Source organism: Aegilops tauschii, chromosome 2 (genome assembly GCF_002575655.3).
Source record: "Aegilops tauschii subsp. strangulata cultivar AL8/78 chromosome 2, Aet v6.0, whole genome shotgun sequence".
Taxonomy (NCBI): Eukaryota; Viridiplantae; Streptophyta; class Magnoliopsida; order Poales; family Poaceae; genus Aegilops; species Aegilops tauschii.
The window spans coordinates 410,633,000-410,653,419 of record NC_053036.3 but is presented as its reverse complement, the minus strand read 5'-3'; the positions used below and the strand labels follow the sequence as shown (position 1 = coordinate 410,653,419).

Below are 20,420 nucleotides of genomic sequence, written 5' to 3'. Positions count from 1 at the left end.
GGCTAACACCTTAGCTAAGATCTTAGCCAAAAGCATGGATGAGGCTAATCGAATGGAAGTCAAGAATGTCCCTCGACGCCATCTTATTGGGCAGAAGGACCACATTAGCCGAGTTAAGCCATTGCAAGTGGGCGGCTTGCAGATCGGAGAACCGCCTAATGACATTCATCACATCATCCCTAATGATCTCCCAACAAGTTTTGAAGAACTCCACGGTGAAGCCATCCGGACTCGAAGCCTTGTGGGATGGGAGTTGATGGATAGCGGCTTTGACCTCGGGGCCTCAGAGATGGGCGCATCAAGGCCCTGAAGGTTTCCAGCATTGATTTTAAGCGCGTCCCAGTTGAGAGTAGAGGACCAAGGGCCATCCTTCTTCACGACTGTACTACAATGATCATGAATGATATGAGCCTTTTGTTCACGGGAAGTGACCCAACCATTATTATGTTTGAGCCTAAGAATGATTTTTGATTTTTTTCTCCGTTTGGAATTCACTTGGATACAAAAGAAGCGTGTATTGGCATCACCCTCCCGGAGATTATTGACCCGTGCACCTTGCTTCTTCCTCACCTGTTCCAACGTAGCGAGGCCATGGACCCCGGAGATTATCAATATATTCGTTTCTTAAGTCTTCTTCATCCTTGGAAAGCGGAGATGATCCATGGCCATGTCGGGGGGGGGGGGGGGGGAGGGAGTGGACCGGGAAGGAAGAGGAAAGGTACGCGACGGTGGAAAGGAAAAGGTCTGGCTTTGGGGATAAGAAAAATAGTAGGGATGTACTATTTAGGTATATATGTAGGATACAGAGGGATAAAATGTCACTTTGGAAGATGGGTGCATTGGAACCATGTATTTTGAATGGTGCCAAAATGCTATTTCGAAGTCTCAAAACATTCTGAAAATAAATCAGCATGTTTATGTGGATGTATATCACACATGTGCAAATTTTGATGCTGAAATAAATAACCATGTGAGTTCAACAAAAATGACAAAATTGTGATTTTGGAAAGATGAATAATGCATGAATTATTCAGTATATGGAAATCACCGTTTTGTCATTTTTATAGCTCACATGTTTACTTATTTCATCACCAAATTTTACACATGTGTAATATACATCCATATGAACACGTAGAATTCCTTTTGGAATTTTTTAAAACTTTAATTGTGATTTTAAAGTATTTAAAATAAGGTCCTCCAATACACCCGGCTCCAAAACTCCACTCTCGGGAGTACTACTTTGTGTTTATCCTGATGCGGTCAAATCTCTGCCCATCGTCTACTACCAATCGTCACGCCAGGGAACGATCTGAACCATCAAAACACATCTTCCACTCCGCAGCCAGACTTTTTCCTCCCCACCATCCCGTACCTTTCCTCTTCCTTCCCGATCCACTCCTCCCCTCACGCTGCTCTCATACTCTGACCTACCCAAGCTCCATTCCAGTTCCAATCCAAACCCAACGAGTTTCTAAAATCTTCTCCCGTACTCCACCGCCGCCGTGCCCTAGAGCTGCCGCCGTGCCGAGCTAAGCTTCACCGCCGGCGCCTCACACCCCCCAACTCCTTCGCCTCTCACGCGCTTCGCCTCCATCGCCGTCCTCGTTCTACCCCATCGCGTCGCCGCTGACTCCACCCCCGCCTGCATATTGGACATCGGTTTTTGAGGTATGAGCTCTTGTGCATACAGTGATTGCTCAATCCCAAGCTAACCTCCACAAATTCCCGGTGCGCGCACCATCTAGATCCGCCCTGGCCTCCTCGGCGGCCGAGAGGAGCCGCTCCGGGCTCGGGTCAGGTTTCCGGTACCTCACCGGAGCCGCCACCGGGTGGTGGGACCGGTGGATGGTCATGGGAGCCAGCGGCTCCAAGCTCGAGAAGGCCCTCGGCGACCAGTTCCCTGAAGGCGAGCGCTACTTCGGCCTCGAGAACTTCGGCAACACCTGCTACTGCAACAGTGTACTCCAGGTCTTCATATCCTATCCCGGGAACTTGTAGCTTATAGATTTGTTGCGCCTTGCATGCTAAGCGGTAATCTTTGCAGTATACATGTGTAAATGGTTGCACTAGGTGGCAGTTCGATAGCCGCTGAGGCGCCTTTGTTTGCTTGCGGTTGGGTTGAATATGCTCCTTGTTATATTGGCATAGTAGATGCTCATTAGATTCAGCGCCGTGTGGGTATAATGTGAAATATATATGTTGATATGGGTGGAATTTTTCGACGATGCAGCTACCAAACTGTTATGAGTCATGTGACACATGGATGTTTGGTTATGATTGCACTGTGTATTCACATAGTATGTCGTTAGCATGTTTAAGAATTTATTACAGCCAGGTATAGTAACAACATCCTACCGTTTGGAATACCGTTACAAGCTTGCCTTTTACGAATACATTGATACCTCCAAAATCTTCCGAATTAAACATTGTATATCCGAAATAGATTTAAGTGCGCCGGTTCAATATCAGAAATTGATGCATTTATCTGAAACACACCTTTTTACGAAGATTAAATGCCTTTCAGCAAGATTGCTTGCAAGTTAGAGGCTTGTCAATATGCCTCTGTTTATCTACTTCTAATTAAGAGCGTCCACTGGGTTGTTTGTCATTCTATTTTGATGATTTGCCTTGGTAACTTGTCTATCTCTAGCCCAAGCTCCTAATAGAGCGTCAACATGTTATCCCTTTCATTGGTCAGTTGGCTTAGCCCCTAAGAAAGCTATCTTAACTAAAAGAAGGTAACTTGAGAAATCGTTGAGAGATTACTATCCATTCTAAATTCCTGCCAAACCCTGGTTGTGTCTCATGTAAGGTTGCACGCTCATTACACACACGCCAAGCAGTTGTTCACCAATGTGGTCTCTCACCTTGTTTATATAATTCTGCTCCACCATGATTACACTGAAAGTTACTCCCTCCGTTCACTAATATAAGATGTTCTAACTTTTTTCTAAATCGGATGTATTTAGACGTGTTTTAGTGTGTTTGTTCACTCATTTTATTATGTATGTAGTCCATATTAAAATATCCAAAACATCTTATAATTTGAAACGGAGGGAGTACTTCTCATCACTGGGAGAAGGTCCAGGTTCAGTGTAAAATAGTAAGATGCGATTTGGTGCATATTGTGGATATGCAGGCATGCTAGACTATATATATTGTTTAGCTATCACTATCCCATATTCCCCATGACATAGAGAAGATCTAGGAGTAACTCTTTTTTTCCTGAGATTGTTTTAGTTTTGTTAAATACAACAATACTTTTCATGCTTGTGAAATAAATCCTTTTTGTGTATTCTCTATTCACTTATACACTATATACCTTTTAGCTGCCAATTTGCACAATGATGTAGCTATGATATAGGAGTGGCGTTTTCTGGCTTGGATGAACTTTCATGATGTGCTATCTTAGGTCTTAGCTTTTCATGTAGGTTTGTACATTTCGCAATCTACTGATGTTATCAATTCTTATGCCATATTTTGTCCAGTTTAGTTATGTTCTGTTCTTTCTTTGTGACAAATGTTTTGCTCATATCCTGTTATTACCAGATAGTTGTTTGCCGTGCTTTGTAATCGTCTGTTCTAACACATATGATAAGTGCATTATTTCATGAACCTTACCCATACTTTTGTTTCAGGCACTTTATTTTTGCACTCCATTCAGGGAGCAGCTACTGGAATATTATATGAATAATAAAAATCCGGGAGATGCAGAGGAAAATCTTTTGACTTGTTTGGCAGATCTTTTCATGCAGGTAAAGTGGAGATCTTAACCTAGTGATATGTAATTGTGTTTGCGCAATGAGCATGTTGTTGCTTTGCAAATTGACTTGGAATTGTATAGTGCTTTGGCCATGTTCTATCATTATTGATGGGGGTTTGAAAAATGAATCCACACAATATTCTGCCTTCAATGGTGATTGCTGTCAGCAGATCTATATTACCATTTTGGCTTCTCATTCTCGAGTTATTGGATATCTTCCTTAGGATGATGAACACCTAGTGACCAACATATATATAATGTTTGTTATATGAAGTTGTATATCAATGATGGCAAGGTGTCTTAATCACCTATTCATTATTACTCTCCATCCATGTGTATCATCGTTGCTGCATAGTCTTTTCTGTATGTTTTATGTGATATGGAACTTGTGGCAGGATATTTCCGTTTGTACTGAATTAATGAAAGCTTATAATATTTCCTGAAAGTATGACATCTCATAATATTTCATGCAGGTAAGTCAATCAAAGAAAAAGACAGGCGTTATTGCTCCAAAACGTTTTGTCCAAAGAGTGAAGAAACAAAATGAATTATTTCGCAGCTACATGCACCAGGTAATTCGATACATATTATAGCAGTACATGTCAGTGGTTGTGCCATGATATCCTCATGATGATCTTATTGATGCAACTTAAGGCAGCCTTTGTAAATATACAGTGCTAAATGTTGCAGTGACTTATCCAAGTGATGGACTGAGGGTTGCGTTTTAAACAATATTCTGTGATATTTCACACGGCAAACTCAGCCATGTTATATGTAGTAGTGTTTGTCTTCTCAGGCATGTGCTTTTATCTGCTATTATGCGTTTGTTTAACCATTCTACCTTTGTAAAACAGTCTCTTAGGAATAACCTTCCAAGTAGTTATTGGTACAATCGAGAAAGCATTACTTGTACGTATCTTGAGTAACATATTTGTTCATGATATTTCTGTAGGATGCTCATGAGTTCTTAAATTTTCTGTTGAATGAGCTTGTTGATATTCTGGAGAAAGAGTCCAGTGCTGCGAAGGACTCACCCCAATCATCATCTCCTGAAAAAGTTCCAAATGGGCCAGTTCAACCTTTGGCCAATGGAGTTAAAAAAGAACCACCTGTTACCTTGGTCCATAAGAATTTCCAGGTGACTGAACTTATCAGAAATGACTTGGACAATGTTACCTAGTTTCCTTTCTTCAAGATCCTATTTGTTGTTATCTTTATATATATTTTATTACAACCTACACAGGGCATACTGACCAATGAAACCAAATGCTTAAGATGTGAGACAGTAACTGCAAGGGACGAAACGTTTTTTGATCTGAGTGTTGACATCGAGCAGAATAGTTCCATTACAAGCTGCCTGAAAAATTTCAGCTCCACTGAGACTTTAAATGCCGAGGACAAATTCTTCTGTGACAAATGTTGCAGGTTATTACTGTACCATATTTGCCTTCTACTGTTTTTCTTGTTCTCATCATGCAGTATTTGCTTTGACCTATTATTGGTTTGTGTTTCTACTAGCCATCTCCATTTCATGCCTTGAGTACCCATTTTTCTGGTATATGTGGGCAACATCATAAAGCCCCAAGTAATCTCCTTTTCTTCTTATATGCGGGCAAACATCATAAAGCCCTTAACGATCTCTTTTCTTCATCCTTGTATCAGAACACATTTTGGCTGAAATGGAAAGAAATAATTTTTGTAGCTACCATGGGAGGAAACATCAGTTTAACTTAATTTGCCTTGTTCCAGTTTGCAAGAAGCACAGAAGAGAATGAAGATCAAGAAGGCTCCCCATATATTGGTGATCCACCTAAAGCGCTTTAAGTACATTGAGCAGCTTGGGCGGTATAAGAAGCTTTCGTATCGGGTTGTCTTCCCCATGGAGCTGAAGATCAGCAGTACATCTGATGATGTGGATACTGAATACTCTCTCTTTGCTGTGGTGGTCCATGTTGGAAGCGGCCCCAATCATGGCCATTATGTAAGCCTCGTAAAAAGCCACAACCACTGGTTGTTCTTCGATGATGAAAACGTGGAGATGGTTGAAGAGTCAACCCTGCAAACATTCTTCGGTTCTTCGCACGAATACTCAGGCAACACAGATCATGGATACATCTTGTTTTACGAGGGCCTTGGTGCGAAGAGTTTAGGTTGATTTTCCCTGTTGTTTTTCTTTTCTCTTTCTTTGGAGCATGCAAGTTTACTGTTGTATGTACACAGCTATTTCACCACCTCCATGGGAAATTGTTAATCTCAGAGATTGTGAGTATGAACCTGAGGAAAGCCAGATTTTTTGTGGTTCTAGTGTACAGCGGAAAATGGAACCTTGCTCCAGTGATGATGAAATAAGGCGCAAGTCATAAAGTACGCTCGACTATACTTCCCACCGACATTCTTACAAAGGAATGTAACAATGCATTGGGTTCTGTATGTTGATTCTAATTTGAGATTTTTATGGACTAGATTTAGCCATCTGATGTGCTAGCTGTGCCCTTCAAGGCTTGGAATCATATGTCCAGTTAGAATTACAATATGGTGTATGCTTGACTTATGATGGTTGAATTGATTTAGGGAGTTTGGCTATTGAGGTTACTTTTGAATTCATGTATCCCATGTGTTTCTCCAGTTATGTGGATGCAAAAAATATTCGTAGGAAATGTACGTCTCATTTTTGTTGAGGGGACAATTTGCTACTTTGTGCCAATTGCAATCAATGGGCCTCTCAGGTTCGTTTATAATATGTTGATGTAATAACATCCTATATTATGGGACGGAGGAAGTACATGTCAATCTGTATGAAAGCAACGCCGCTTTCTGCTCTATTTATGGGGGCGGCTAGGGCTTAAACTTGCAGTGGTCCTGGCTCCAAAGGTAGCAATACTTAGTGGGGCATCTCGTGATCTTAGGGGCTGTTCGGCATCGCTCCGCTCCGCAGCTCCCGGAGCGGAGTTGGCGGAGCTGTAGGTCAAAATGATGGAGTTGCCATTTACCCGCTCCGCAGATTCCGGACCATTACCGAACAGGGCCTAAGTCCTTGCACATATGCTGCGTGCATTCTCCACCGTATATATTCATCGCCCATCGCACGTCCTTATGGTGCCCTGTTCGTTTCACATTATCAAACTTGCTCGCGCCTACCGTAAGAAACACAATCCACATCACACAGTTAGTGATAGCAGCAGCAGGTAAGGTCAATATATACATTCTGATTGCACAAAACCGTCCAGGAGTAACCAAAGATTGCCAATCACACAGGGGAGTTTGCAGCTATAGACATATAACACACCCCCTACAAAAAAAATATAAGCATCCCCCACTAGGAAACCCTCAATTGTCTGATGATCAATTACACATACTTTTTCGACCAACTCTAGCAAAGCCATATATAACGTATATATCCTTGCAGGTTCTAGAGGATTAGATTTACATAGCTATTATCACTCCCACGAAGACGCCTCCTTGCACGCTCCTCCGACTATACATCCCAGGTCTGTGAATCTCCATTCTGCGTCCGGAAAACTCTAACCGATGAAATTTGGCTGCACGGAGTTCTCCACGTCCCTGCCTGTTGTCCTGAAATTAACCATTCTTCATGTATCAGATCGTATATGGGTGACAGCCATGCATGTCGGTATGCAAACAGCAATGTAACGATGCTACATTTTTGTAAGAACAGCTAGTTAGCATTCATTCGCAAAAAAAGAAGATGGGGAGAAAAAGCTAGTAGTTAGCATTCATTCACATGAGTTGGCTATAAGGATCAGCCAAACAACTGAAGATAGTAACTCGTTGCTAAATGCAGAATCGATGTTTGGGGGCGATGTGTAGTATGAGTCCCAGATAAGGTTTCAGTTCCAATTCCACAAACACAATAAACTGAAAAAACATGTGCAAACCGAGGTAAAATAAATAGGTTGTTCCTCCTATTTCAACTGATCTAGGAATTGAAACTGTATCAGATTGTATGGCACTCTAGCAGCTAGACTCGTTATCTTAAAAAAACATTTGGTTCATACGAAATTTGATACACTCATGGGTGGTGCCTCCAGATAAATACGCGTGATTTTAGCCCTTATGCCCCTTCACATACAAAACACTATTTTTAGAGGCTTTTTTTTTTGCGGAGAGACACTTTGCTGGCATAAAGTACCACTAACGTAATCTCTCATACTATCCTGCAGAACTTACAAAATTGCAATGCAAAGGCAACATCAATGCAGTTTACCGAGAAGAATGAGCTAATGTGTGTGACTTACAATGACTGTGATAGCTGATGCCAGTTCATTATCCGGTGCGACTGAGGATGCCTATCCAAATAACTCCTACTAGAAACATCAGCTTCATCAGCTCCATAAGTTTGGGAATGGCCTGATGCTGCAGGAGGCGACCAAACTGGGACCACGCCACCATCTCTCCCGGTCCAGCTACTTGACGCTTCAGATACAGATGGCGCAAAAATATTTCTCATACGGTGCTGAGGTTGCTGAAAGTTATTGTGATGGTGAATGCCATTAGTTCCAGCTGCATTGCCCGTGCTTTGAATCATTTCCTCCCTCTCAGTCCGTGGCTCAAAATGCATGCGGAACGGCACCTCTGCTCTACTATCCACGCTATTCCCCAAATCAGCAGAAATTTCTGTTTCAACCCTGTTGAGTGAAGTTGTCATGGTAGGCACCATCTGATCCTGGCGTCTCTGTGCGGTTGTGAGCACATTGGGCGCTACCCGGGCTGGTTCCCAGTGGACTTCCATCTGCAAATCTTGGGGAAATTCGATTGGTGGCACCTCTGAGGAGTCGCCCAGGCCTTCCTCCATTCCAGTGTCCATTGCGGCCCTGGATGCTGCCTCAAGTTGCCACATTTCTGACAGGGCTTCTTGAAGCCTGACTTGCGCTGTATCTAGCTCAACTATGGGGAGAGGATAGTTGGAGCCTAACTCAACTCCTGCAGCTTGCAGCACAGATGCAGGCGCATCCCATGGGTGGTGTATCCATTCTGTTGGCAGCCTTGCAAGTTCAGGAAGCCACCGTCGGACATATTCCCCATGTGGATCAAACTTGTAGCCTTCGAGCTGACATGATTCATAAAGATTCACATGAGAAAGCATCAGTACTCAGTGCTATTCGTCATCACCAAGTTGTCTCATTTTTTTCTAAAGAAATTAGTAGTTGCACGTACCTGAGGGTTGTCAATGTGGTCGAGCTCCCGGCTATCAGGGAGAGAGCCAGAGATGTACTGCCAACCAAGCGCATCACTCTCAAGATCAGCATCCAGTAAAGTGTCCCAAAAATACTTCATCCCCCATCGCCATGGTAGTTGAAGGACCTTGACGAAAAAACTTGAAACCACCACACGTATCCGATCATGCAGCCACCCAGTCGCCCACAACTCCCTCATGCCAGCATCAACAAGAGGGTAGCCAGTCCGTCCCTGGCGCCAAAACTTGAAGGTGCTTTCGTCGACCACCCAAGGGAAGAACCTGAGGTGTGCAAGGAGGGGCTTCTCATGGCTGCATGGATGGTTGAAGCAAAGATATCGCGAGTACTCCCGGAGACCGACCGATCGGAGGAACAGAGTGCAGCTCTCCTCAGCTGCATGGTTGCCCTCATTGCTCCACACGAGTTGCTTCATTCGAACAAGGTGGAAAACCTTGCGCACACTCAGCTCACCAAAATGCAGGTAAGGTGAAAGGAGGGAGGTGTTTGCGCTGTCCGCCTTCTTGCGGTTCACCGAGTAGTCGATCAAAGGGCCGTTCAGGAAGGCACTGAGCGCCTTATCTGCGTTCTGCCAGCCTGGTGACCATGCCCGTGCCAGAAGCGCATTGCTTCCCCTCTCTGACTCATCCTCGAAGATCAGATCGTCTGATGGGCACATCGATAGGTCACCTGTTGAATATATTTTTTGCAAGTGAATCAACTGAAGAACACATTCCAATATCAACTTGTGGTGCAGTGCTTGTTAGAATAAAAATACGAGATATGCTTTAAACACAGAAGGTTGAACATTTTTATTCTGTAGAATAAGTCTATCACTTTGTCTGCTTATTATGGTTATAAAAATATAGTATCATGGTTATAACTGAGCAGGCACCTGAATTGATTCTCTTAGGGGGCAGCAGTGGCGCGGGGGGATCATACGGCATGCTGAGGCACCTGTTCCAGAACGGCATGAACATGTTGAACGGTTGGCCTTTATCATCGTTGACCTCCCATGGATCATACAGCAGGTCAGCATTGAAAGACTGCACGACGATGCCCTCTGCCGTCAGCGTCTCCTTGAGCCGGTGGTCCCTGACCAGCGAGATCGGGTCTGAAAAGATGGCCAAGACACAGTGATTGACTGATTGTTGAGTTAGATAATGGATGAGGAGTCTCAGCACAAGCAATTAACTGAGACTGTAGCAGAAAGTGCAAGTGCCTAAACGGAGAATATAGCTAGATACGGTTACTGCCTCGTTGAATTGGTAGGTTGGTGTACCCTCAAAAGGAAAAAAATTGATTTGATTGGTTGGTGGCATCAAGAACTGTTGGCAATTAAGGCCGGAGTTGCTGGAAATGTTCATAGTTTATACCTAGTTAATATGGAAAGCGTAAACGCAAGATTGCTAAATTGGGACTCGCTACTCCAATTGACTTGCCATGAGTTGTACCATATCACCGGAAAGCATAATAAATTGGGATGTGATATGACATGATAACATAGGACTACTGTAGTAGTATAATAGATCTGGTTCAACCTGAGCAAATCAGAAGCAAGCCCCAAAATAAGTAAGAATAACAAATAAAAGATGCTGCTTCGTTTCATCTAGCCAAGGTAAATAAGTTGAAGCAAAATAGCGTTCATAAACCACAGATTTGGATCATCGACATCTACAAAGAGAAGGAGATCTCGGCCGACAAGAGTAGTATTGCCTGTGTTGTTTAGAAAACACGCGCACGAGCAAACACAAGCAAGGCATATTTCAATTTTGAACCGAAAGGAAGCAAACCGTAGAGATGGTTGAAGAAGAGGTGCGTGGCGCCGGTGTCGCGGACGAGCTGGAGCAGCGCGGCGACGGAGTCGGCCGACCTCCGGGTGACGAGCTTGGCGGCGCCGAGGCGGTGGAGCGAGGCCTCCAGGTGCTTGAGGCTCTGGCTGAGCCACCACCGCGACACGCGGCCGGGGAAGTAGGGGCCGTCCTCCTCCGGCGACCACACGTACGCCGGCACCACCTCCCCGGCGGTGCGCGCCGCCGCCGCCAGCGCCGGGTTGTCCTCCACCCTGAGGTCCCTCCGGAACCAGACCACGCACTTCATCCCGGCGTCCCCGCCGCACATAGACGAGGACGAGACCGACATGGCCGGCCAACCCACAACCCTATCCCCTCCTGTCCAAGAACCACCACCTCCTATCCAAGAAACAAACCCCCGACCCCCACTCCTCGGATCAAGAACACGTCGGAGAAACCATGGAGCCGATCAAGAACCGGGCAGCTCAGGCTCGGAAGAATCCCGGGAACAGTGGAGCCGAGTTGCGCTGCGCTGGATTGGATTGGGTCAGGCGATTTTTCTTTTTCTGCTCTGGCGTCCTTGGCCTCGGAGTGAGCCGCACGAGCCAGAGGAGTGGTTTGTTTCCCCTCCTCTTTTCTTTCTGCGTAACTTTCTGGAGTGATTGGTTTTTTTGTTTGGTGCCTGGCGCTGTTGCGGCGGGTCTCGGCCGTGCGCTTCTGGTCCAATGGAGGGGGAGGTTGAGGATATCGGGATTGCTTGGCTGGATTTGATCTAACCTTTCCGCTCCTCCATTTATCTTGGTGACCTGACCATTCTCCTCTCACCCCCGATAATATTCCTCCTAGTATTTGTACCCATCTTGTTTCCTCGCGAAAGATCAACTGATGAGCATGAAAGATTCCAGATGACATCCGGGCCGACTGCATCCACCAGACGCGCCCAATATTAAGCTTTTCATTTTAATATTGTATCGAAATATACGACGTTTTTTTAGGTGATATCGATTTGAAATTTCATTTAATAACAGGACTGGCACAGGGACAGAAAATTACCCACACAAATACAAATTATTTTCCCCAAATTAAACGACCATGCCATATCGTTATTTTTTATACCGATTCTCTCAAATCTCGGAGTAAATAAGCTATATTTCCTACAGGCCGCCGAATACCCCCCCCCCCCCCCCCTTCACCCACCCATCAAACAAAATATACAACTCATTCTTTGTCGTTTCTTCCAATTGCTCTTCACAATGGCAGTCGATGATATCAATATGTGACGACCCATGTCCGCTTCCTCCAGCCTAGACTGTTGTCAATGGCATGGGAGCTTCCATCATTTTGCTCTCGAGGCTCCTATATGTGTGCCTAGCAACCTTGAATTGGTGCGTCAAGGTGCCACCATGCTATATTTTTCTCTACCTTGCACCGACACCTTATCTAACATGTGTGGCTTTGTGTGAAAGATATGGAAGAAAGAAAGAAAATATACTATTTGCACCAAGGCATCCACCTGTGAAGCTAGCGAAGTTTAAAAAGTTGCCGTTATGTTTGGTGACGCCGAGGATATCAACAAATCTCAATCTTAATTATTGGCTACCCAAAAATAGAGTAAGCCCAACCATCGAAGAAAGAGAGAGGAAAAATGTTGGCAACCACTTTTTATAATGAGAATTTGCTAGTTTTCTTTTTGAGCTGGAAGAATTTCCTAGCTTGGGTGGATGCTTAGGTACAGGATTACCAACTGATGTCTATTTCTCATAGTCAACTTCTGATGCAATTATGAAAAGGACATTTATATCAATAAAGTAAGTTCTCGTCACAAAAAATGTGACGAAGTAATCGATATATTGATTATTATACATAAATAAAACATACCGTAAACACAAAAGAGAGGTAACATCTAAAATCTCGGAGCATCTTGTAAAAGTTCGAGCAAGACACTCAGAACCTGTTTGGTAACCTTTGGGCAGGGGAATGGAAATTTAATATGTTATTCTTCTTTTTGCTAGCAAGGAAAGTACATAGAGCCATAAATTGTACATAGAGCCATCATATATACTAAAGTGATCCAAACGCTCATATATTTCTTTACGGAGGGAGCATGATCTGTTGCCCTCCCGCGCTTCTCACAAGATAGTTCCTTGTTGTGTGTGGCATATAAGTATACAACAAGCTACAATGTTCGTATATACGGTATATATGATGTCGGTTCAAAATTTCTTTGACGTAGGAATTGGGTTCTTTGATGAAGCGTGCAAATAGTCCATTTATTTCCGCGAGGCCGAATAGTCCTTGCCAAATGCAACATTTGCCTACCGTTGCTAAATGCCGCGTTTTTGCATTACAACATAGAAGAAAAAGAAGACGTGAAATATGCACAAATGAGAGACGACAACGATGTAGCAAACTTGGCCTCCCTCGGCACGAAGGCACGCCAGGTTTTAAGTGTTAGTTTTTGAAACTTGCGATTTTTTCGTTAGTTCCTATTAAGTTTGGACATTTATAAAATTTAAAAAGTTTTAAAAGCTCGTCAAAAACGTATTCAAAAGTGGAAATACCACACGTTCCAACAGTGAACAAAAACTTTGCACACATGATAGCATGATGAATCATTGGGTGCTTCTCCTTTGTTACAGAAAAGGAGTAATCTGGATCAAGCGACACGCACTGAGCCAAGAGGCGGAAAAGCCGCGGAACCTTTCACATGGGTGTGTGTGGGTGCATGCCGTGCATGGGTGCGCTGCACCATCCATCCTGTAACGAGAGACGAATATATTCTTGTGTGGCGTGGACGATAGGAGAGCCACACGATCGGTCGCGGCATGCCACGCGGCGGCCCTCCTCGCACCCGGCGGGCCCAAACAGAAGACTCGCCCTCCGAGCAAACGGCCCCTCCGCGCGAGCGCCCGCCGTCCGTGCGCACCGCGCGCACGGTGGCGCGTGTGTAATTTGCCGGGGCGATCTGAAGGGGATCGTTGTTGTTGCTTGCTTGCTGGTGGTGTGGGCGTGGATGCCACTTGCACTCGGGGGGCGCCGCGCCGTCGCCGTCGCCGTCGCCTCCCCGTGGGCTCCGGCATGGGGTGTGGGCGCGCAAAGTCTCTCGTGGGCGCGGGCGAGCGCGACGGCTTCGGCCGCGTCCCCCGCGCGCAATTTGCCGGACGTGGACCTGGTGCTCATCTACAGCTACCTCATGACGTGCCCCCGCTGTGGGATTCTTGGGATAGTCATCGGCAGGTTTCGAGAGACAAGTTATCAGCTCCCACAGTTGGGTTGCATGGCCCGATAGGAAAGTGGCCCAGGCCCAACTGTGAAGAAAAAAAGTGGCCCGGTGTGGGTGGGCGTGCAAGTTTGTTGTGCGGGCCTGCTGGTCATTTGCTTGGAGCCCAAGCCCAAGCCCAAGCCCAGGCACGGCCTGGAATGGTGGACGGACGGACGAAGTGGACTTTTCTTTTTCCTGGCTTCTTTTAATCTGGTCCTCTCATAAATTTGGCAAAGAACCTCATGCCATGCCATGTAATGTAATGGAGCATATAAATATGTTTACTCAAAAGAAACACAGACGAATACCGATTGAGTTCTGCTGACAACAACTGCCAACCTTACTGATGAGTGAGAATCCCAGCAACTATGCCGGCTTCTCACCTAAAAGTATTTCTGTGAATAGAGCCTTCGTAGTATTTTCCAAAGCCTCTTTTAAACAATGCCCAGAGGGACTCTCCTTTGAACAAAGTTAATTTAGGCATATTCGGCACATTTTCTACTTACCTCCAAAGCATCGGCAGTCAGCATGTACCCCCAATGCAAACAATCAGGTGGTGGTTCAGAACCTCTCTTCTTCTTTTTTTCTAAGGGGAGCAAAAGCCGTGCATAAGACCTATGAATTGCGTAAAAACTCACTCGAGCTTTCGCTTGAAAAAGGGTCAAAATCATTTTGAACTGCAGTGGAAACGCTCCTTAACTTTAATTTTGAAGAAACGAGATTTTTTTTTCACACATACAGTACTATAACCAGTGGGTAACGGACTGAAGCACAAGCAATCAATTGTGCACCTCATTATTCTCTCGGTCTACAGTAGTTTCCCAGTCGTCGCCTGCGTCTGCCGCTGAATGAAATTTCCCACAGCGCCGAACAAAACATGGTCCACAGAACCGAAGCGTCAACAGCATGCATCCGTCACGCGGATGGCCGCCTCCGGTCCATAGACCCTGTTCCCCGAGAAGCCAAACGCTTGTTTTGTCTCGTCTCGGCCCCTAGACAGGCAAGTCAAACCGGCGAGCCCCGCTCCCTCCGCCGAAGTCTTTAATTTCCGCGCCCGTGTCCTACCTCCACCGAACAGCAGCACATGACGACCCGGCCCCACTCCTCCAGGCCCACACGTCGGCGTATGGAGCTGAATTTTCTCGCTTGGACCCGTCATTTACGACCGTTTCTGCTCCCCTGTCGCCCCCCTCACGCAAAGCCCCTCTGCGCACACCCAGTCTTCAGATGGAAGCATCGCCACCGTTGATTCCGCCTGGAGAGTGTGGCTTGATTGATCCGGTGCATGAGCCAGGTCTATGTCAGTGTGGGCCCGCCGTCTGTACCCTGCTGAGTGTTGACCCCCGGAAAGGCCCCTCCCATAGACTTCTTCGTCCACACGCGCAAACCTGACGAAAGGAAAAATACCCAAAACCGGAGCCCCTCCTGACCCTGAGCGAGAGCAGCTCAGCTCCTTCGCCTCCATCGCTCAAGGCTTCGAGCTCTCCTCCATCTCCCCTGCGAATCTCCGGGCTCGTCCACCGCTGGATCGATCGGTGAGGCGATCCGTTTCGCCGGAGAAAACTACGATTTTTTTCCTTCTTCTTTTCTGTGGCGGTTCTTTAATTCTGCTTCCGGCCACGCCACCGGATCTGATGTGACCGAATTCTCATGCTATCTTTTTTGCTTGCTATCAGGGTGCAGAGTTCCATGAAAGAGGCGCGGTTTTGGGAGGCCGTTGTAACCGAAGCCGAGCCCCGTGGTGTCCCGAGACGGGTCTTGCTGGCGGCGGGGGCTTCGTATTCTTCTTCTCCCTCCGGCTGCTCTACCTTGTTTTAGTTCACGGGTTGGAACTGGTTGGGAGCTTACGGGATATGGCCAGGTTTTGCTGCTTCGGTGCTGGTTGCTCCGAGGTAAGTTTTGTTTCCTTCCATATCCCAGTATTTTCTTTGTTATAATTGCATGTTTTTTTCCGTATGGAATAGAATTTTTCCTGTGAGGTTGTCTGTATCATGTGATAGTTCGGGAAATTAAGTACTCCTACGATGATATTTAGAGCTTGTGGCTCCTAGAGAGCAAAGCTGTACTTTCTTCACGAATTGCACTGTCTTTGAGATGGCACAAATTTCACTGCCGGTGACATATGCTTTGTGGTAATGTTTTAATTGACTAAAGTTGACTTATTGGACACAAAATCCCATCAGCCCTCATCTTTTTTTTTTAAACTAGCCCTCATCTTCTTATGACATGATTTTCGTTAGTTGTTGACTGGACTATACCTGCTCTGTGTTTCCTTTCAAAAAGGAAAAAGAAGAACTACACCTCACCTGCTCTAAGATACTTTTTATAGTCTTCCCAGAAGTAAATTTGTTGATACTCAAAACTTTTAACTAAAATTTTTTAGAAGCTCGTCGAATGCATTGGTTGGAAGCTATACTGGTTAATTTACTCTTGCTGACTGTTCTGTTTCAATATAGTTGACAGGCCATGCATCAGCCACCTCTGGTAAAGGGAAAGGCTGTCAGGGCCAAGTCAAGGTTAGCTATGGGTTTAGCCTTGTAAGAGGAAAGACAAACCATCCGATGGAGGATTTTCATGTCGCAGAACTTGCTGAAGTGAAAGGAAACGAGCTTGGTCTTTTTGCTATTTATGATGGTCATTTAGGCGATACTGTTCCTGCATACCTACAGAAAAATTTGTTTCCTAATATTTTGAACGAGGCAAGTTTTTGACATCTGTTTCAATAACAATGGCCCATTCACTAGTATTTTTGGTGATCTTAGTTTAATTGTGTCATTTCAGGAAGAGTTTTGGACACATCCGGACAGAGCAATCACAAAGGCTTATGAAAAGACGGACAAGGCTATTCTGTCACATACTCCAGATTTGGGACAAGGTGGCTCCACTGCTGTAACTGCCATCCTTATAAACGGCAGTAAGCTGTGGGTAGCTAATGTTGGGGATTCGCGAGCTGTTCTTCTGAAAGGAGGTGAGGCCATACAGATGTCAATTGACCACGACCCGAATGCAGAGCGTGGAGCTATTGAAAACAAGGGTGGTTTTGTTTCAAATATGCCAGGTGGGTCTTCTATTCTAACATTATTATTTTTGATTGAAATCATTGTTACAGGCTTGCATCCAGTTGTGCATCTGATATTTGATTCACTAATCTTGTTCTGGAATATCAGGATACTGCAAACTCAGAATATTAGTTCAAATGTTTTGTACTAGTGAAAAGTTTTTAGTGATGTCAAAATGAAAAAGGTATCCGCTACTGAATACTGCTTAGATTAGTGATATGCTTGCTATATTCTTGCCATTCTTTATTGTTAAATTATATGATTTTTTTGACCTGCGATGTAATGTACTCCCTCCGTCCCACCATAGAAGATCGTTTTTCAAGCTTACATAGCTTGAAAAAAGATCTTCTATCATGGGACGGAGGGAGTAGTTAGCTAATCTTAAATTATCCAGAAAATGGTTGAAGTGCTTTACTTCTTAAAATTTATACACAACTGTAGCAAGTGGATACTAAGCCCCGTTTGGATCACATAAAACGATGTATAAGTGTTCAGTATTGTGATTCTAATACAATCAATATTATTACACGTATGCAGCAATTATTTTCCGTCTACTTTAAGGTTTTCACTGAATTTGATAATATTATTATAGCACTACTCTGTATTAGCTAACCTTAAAGTGTCTGAACAAATGAGAAGTACTAGTGTTACAACTCAAAAGGCAGAAAGCTTTGTAAATCCATCCTTGTCGATTCAATTTCTTTTTGAAACTCTTGTCAATTCATTCTTGAGAAAGTGGCAATAGTTCACCATCCCTAGTCTTATGCATTATTTTTCACGTAAGTTCCACAAGGGCACAAGGCCCTAGCACGAAAGGCCAACAAAATATCTGCTCTGACGTATACTCTTTCCGTCCCATAATGTAAGACATACGGAGGGAATATTAGAGTATCAGTATGTTCATCGTTGTTGCCTTTTTCCACCACCATAGCATGCTTCTGATAAAAATCAATAATTGCCGTGAGAATGGACGCTAGTGATGACTATAAATACAAATATGCAAGTTTAGCCTCAACGTCTTCTTATGAAAAGAATGACAGTTGCGGGCAGGAGGCATTAAATGCTAGAACAGTATTACCTTTAGTTGTTTAGTAGGATGTGACTGATATTATCTTGTATTTGCGATTAGTAGCTAGTAGGTAATTTTGATGCATCTGACCCGTGGCTACAAAAATTCTTATGTTAATGGTATCATGCATTGTGATGTGGACATTGATTCACATCGGGATGGCTTGGAGAGGATCAAGGTATTGAAAGGGGAGACATACGTAGTGGGAATAATTGAAAGGGGATACATACATAGTATATTGGGAATGAGTGAACTATAGGGATGATGGAGATTTCTTTGTTGCTTGAAATTGTCAAGTACAAGCCATCCTTTTGTAAGGATATAATCAACCTTAAGACCCCTAACATGACTCAGAACTTCCGACTATCTGGATAAGGATTTTTTTTAGCCTATGCTAAACGTTAACAAGTCCTGAACAAAGACACTGATTAAATACTCGCTTACTCCATTTCGCCTATCTTTTCTGCTAGTCCTGAACAAAGCTACCGACAAAAATATACTCGTTTGCTTCCTCACGCTCTATCCTTTCTGCCTTACTGGCAATCTGCTGTCCGAGTTGCAGAAGAGCTCGCTACACTACTAAGAAGAGCATAAATGTGTGTTGAAAAAAAACTTGGAATGAAAAGGTGATGATGCAGAATGATAACATGGTTTCTGCTGAAAGGTTGTGAATGAGTAAATGGTAGCCACGGAAATGTAGAACATGATCGTGTGAAAAAAATGGGATCTTAATGCCATCGGTACACCATGTAGCAGTTGCTGATTGATACCACCAATTTTGTTCAAACATTGCATTGATATCACGGAGTAGATGAGTGTAGTTCACATCAAGGGCAGAAGTTTTTTAGGTGAGCCAGCCTCAGCAATGCGGCAGCAGAGTAGAATACAAACGACAAAAATGGCCAGGACGTACACTGGTGCAGCTTGCGTGGCATCCACTCTTGTTTCTAGTTAACTCCATGATTTTATATATAATAGCCTGTTAACTCTATGCATTAGTGTCTTTTTTCTATAATTGCCTAGATATGTTTTTGTGTTTGTGCCTGAAATATGATGCTGTAATTTACAGGAGATGTTCCCAGAGTCTGTGGTCAGTTGGCCGTGTCCAGAGCGTTTGGGGACAGGAATCTAAAATCACTTTTGAAATCAGAGCCTGATGTGAAAGTTGAAGATATCGATCACACTGCTGAGCTAGTTGTCCTTGCGAGCGATGGAGTTTGGAAGGTGTGGTTTGTTATAGATATAGTGGATTGCTGGGATAAAACCTAGTACTCCCTCCGATCCAAATCAACTGTCGCAGCTTTAGTACAAAGTTTTATTAAAGCTGCGACAATTAATTTGGATCGGAGGGAGTAGCACATTGGTTGATATATGCTTATACTTGTTTGTGTCAACCAGGTAATGAACAATCAGGAAGCCGTTGATGTGGTGAAAAGGTACAAGGACCCACAAACAGCTGCCAAGCAATTAGTCGCCGAAGCAGTGAAAAGAGACAGTAAAGATGATATATCATGCGTGGTCGTTCGGTTCAAGATGTAAATTTGTTGCAGGCAACTCATGAAGAATTGTCACCGAGAGGAGAGCAGAAGGAATTATAACAGCAAAACATAGCCTGGCTGACAAGGATAGTGGTAATGCAAAAGAATAATTCTCTGGAATGCTGGCTGTAAATGATGTGTTAGCTCGATTGTAAGTTCATATATAAATATGCTAGAATTCTTTGTTTGGCGATTCCAGGGTACATGCGAGTGGGTCCAAATAGCCTTCTTCTGTAAATAATGGTTTTCAGATATTCAAAGTTCAGGGTGCTCCGTTGTGAGAGCTTTTTGGGTGGGTTGTCTTCATCTTCCAACTTGGAGTTTACCCAAAATTGGGTAAAATTGATTTTAAAATGGGCGATTTTCCTGTTTAAAATCAAGGGCAACTCATTGCTTCTACAAAATCACAAACGGTGATTGTTTTTTTTTTTTTGAAAAGGGGGGACTCCCCGGCCTCTGCATCAGGTGGATGCATACGGCCACTTAGATAAATAAAATAGGTTCAACAATGTCGAAATAGTCGTAAAAGAAAACAACGTCGAGCTCACATAGACCTCGACACGAAAACAAAAAAAGTCATAAAGCCACAACCGGCTGGCAGAAATAAATGTAGGAAAACTAATTGCCTATCCTATTACATGACCGCCATCCAAACCGGTTGAATATATCCCGCGCTACCATCTCCCACCGGACAGATCCAGTAACCAAACGCTCCCTGGCCTCCGTCGGAGTAAGTAGGGACCA

The 20,420-nt window shown here is 44.2% G+C and overlaps 3 protein-coding genes across 3 annotated transcripts; 2 read left to right on the top strand and 1 right to left on the bottom strand.

Annotated features, from left to right (window-relative positions):
* Positions 1-1,311: 1,311 nt before the first annotated feature.
* On the top strand, positions 1,312-6,210 carry LOC109764657 (ubiquitin carboxyl-terminal hydrolase 4). Its single transcript, XM_020323455.4, has 7 exons — positions 1,312-1,668; positions 1,746-1,968; positions 3,639-3,755; positions 4,237-4,335; positions 4,716-4,901; positions 5,007-5,188; positions 5,513-6,210. Exons 2-7 carry the CDS (start codon positions 1,846-1,848, stop codon positions 5,916-5,918), a joined length of 1,113 nt encoding a protein of 370 aa, XP_020179044.3. The 5' UTR covers positions 1,312-1,668; positions 1,746-1,845; the 3' UTR covers positions 5,919-6,210.
* Positions 6,211-6,949: 739 nt separating this feature from the next.
* Positions 6,950-11,610, bottom strand: LOC109764656 (cryptochrome-1). Its single transcript, XM_020323454.4, has 5 exons — positions 10,749-11,610; positions 9,851-10,069; positions 8,939-9,645; positions 8,020-8,831; positions 6,950-7,336 (listed from the first exon to the last, which is right to left on the bottom strand). Exons 1-5 carry the CDS (start codon positions 11,095-11,097, stop codon positions 7,285-7,287), a joined length of 2,139 nt encoding a protein of 712 aa, XP_020179043.1. The 5' UTR covers positions 11,098-11,610; the 3' UTR covers positions 6,950-7,284.
* Positions 11,611-15,331: 3,721 nt separating this feature from the next.
* On the top strand, positions 15,332-19,974 carry LOC109764655 (probable protein phosphatase 2C 41). Its single transcript, XM_020323453.4, has 6 exons — positions 15,332-15,545; positions 15,687-15,902; positions 16,467-16,709; positions 16,792-17,068; positions 19,208-19,362; positions 19,537-19,974. Exons 2-6 carry the CDS (start codon positions 15,864-15,866, stop codon positions 19,675-19,677), a joined length of 855 nt encoding a protein of 284 aa, XP_020179042.1. The 5' UTR covers positions 15,332-15,545; positions 15,687-15,863; the 3' UTR covers positions 19,678-19,974.
* The last annotated feature ends 446 nt before the right edge of the window (positions 19,975-20,420 follow it).

Coding starts and splice junctions, on each gene's coding strand:
- LOC109764657 (XM_020323455.4), top strand. CDS start 1,846: ATGGTCATGGGAGCCAGCGGCTCCAAGCTCGAGAAGGCCCTCGGCGAC. Junction 3,756..4,236: donor TGGCAGATCTTTTCATGCAG/GTAAAGTGGAGA, acceptor TATTTCATGCAG/GTAAGTCAATCAAAGAAAAA. Junction 4,336..4,715: donor TTCGCAGCTACATGCACCAG/GTAATTCGATAC, acceptor ATATTTCTGTAG/GATGCTCATGAGTTCTTAAA.
- LOC109764656 (XM_020323454.4), bottom strand. CDS start 11,097: ATGTCGGTCTCGTCCTCGTCTATGTGCGGCGGGGACGCCGGGATGAAG. Junction 10,070..10,748: donor CTTCTTCAACCATCTCTACG/GTTTGCTTCCTT, acceptor CCATCTTTTCAG/ACCCGATCTCGCTGGTCAGG. Junction 9,646..9,850: donor CCCTAAGAGAATCAATTCAG/GTGCCTGCTCAG, acceptor TATATTCAACAG/GTGACCTATCGATGTGCCCA.
- LOC109764655 (XM_020323453.4), top strand. CDS start 15,864: ATGGCCAGGTTTTGCTGCTTCGGTGCTGGTTGCTCCGAG. Junction 15,903..16,466: donor TCGGTGCTGGTTGCTCCGAG/GTAAGTTTTGTT, acceptor GTTTCAATATAG/TTGACAGGCCATGCATCAGC. Junction 19,363..19,536: donor CGAGCGATGGAGTTTGGAAG/GTGTGGTTTGTT, acceptor TGTGTCAACCAG/GTAATGAACAATCAGGAAGC.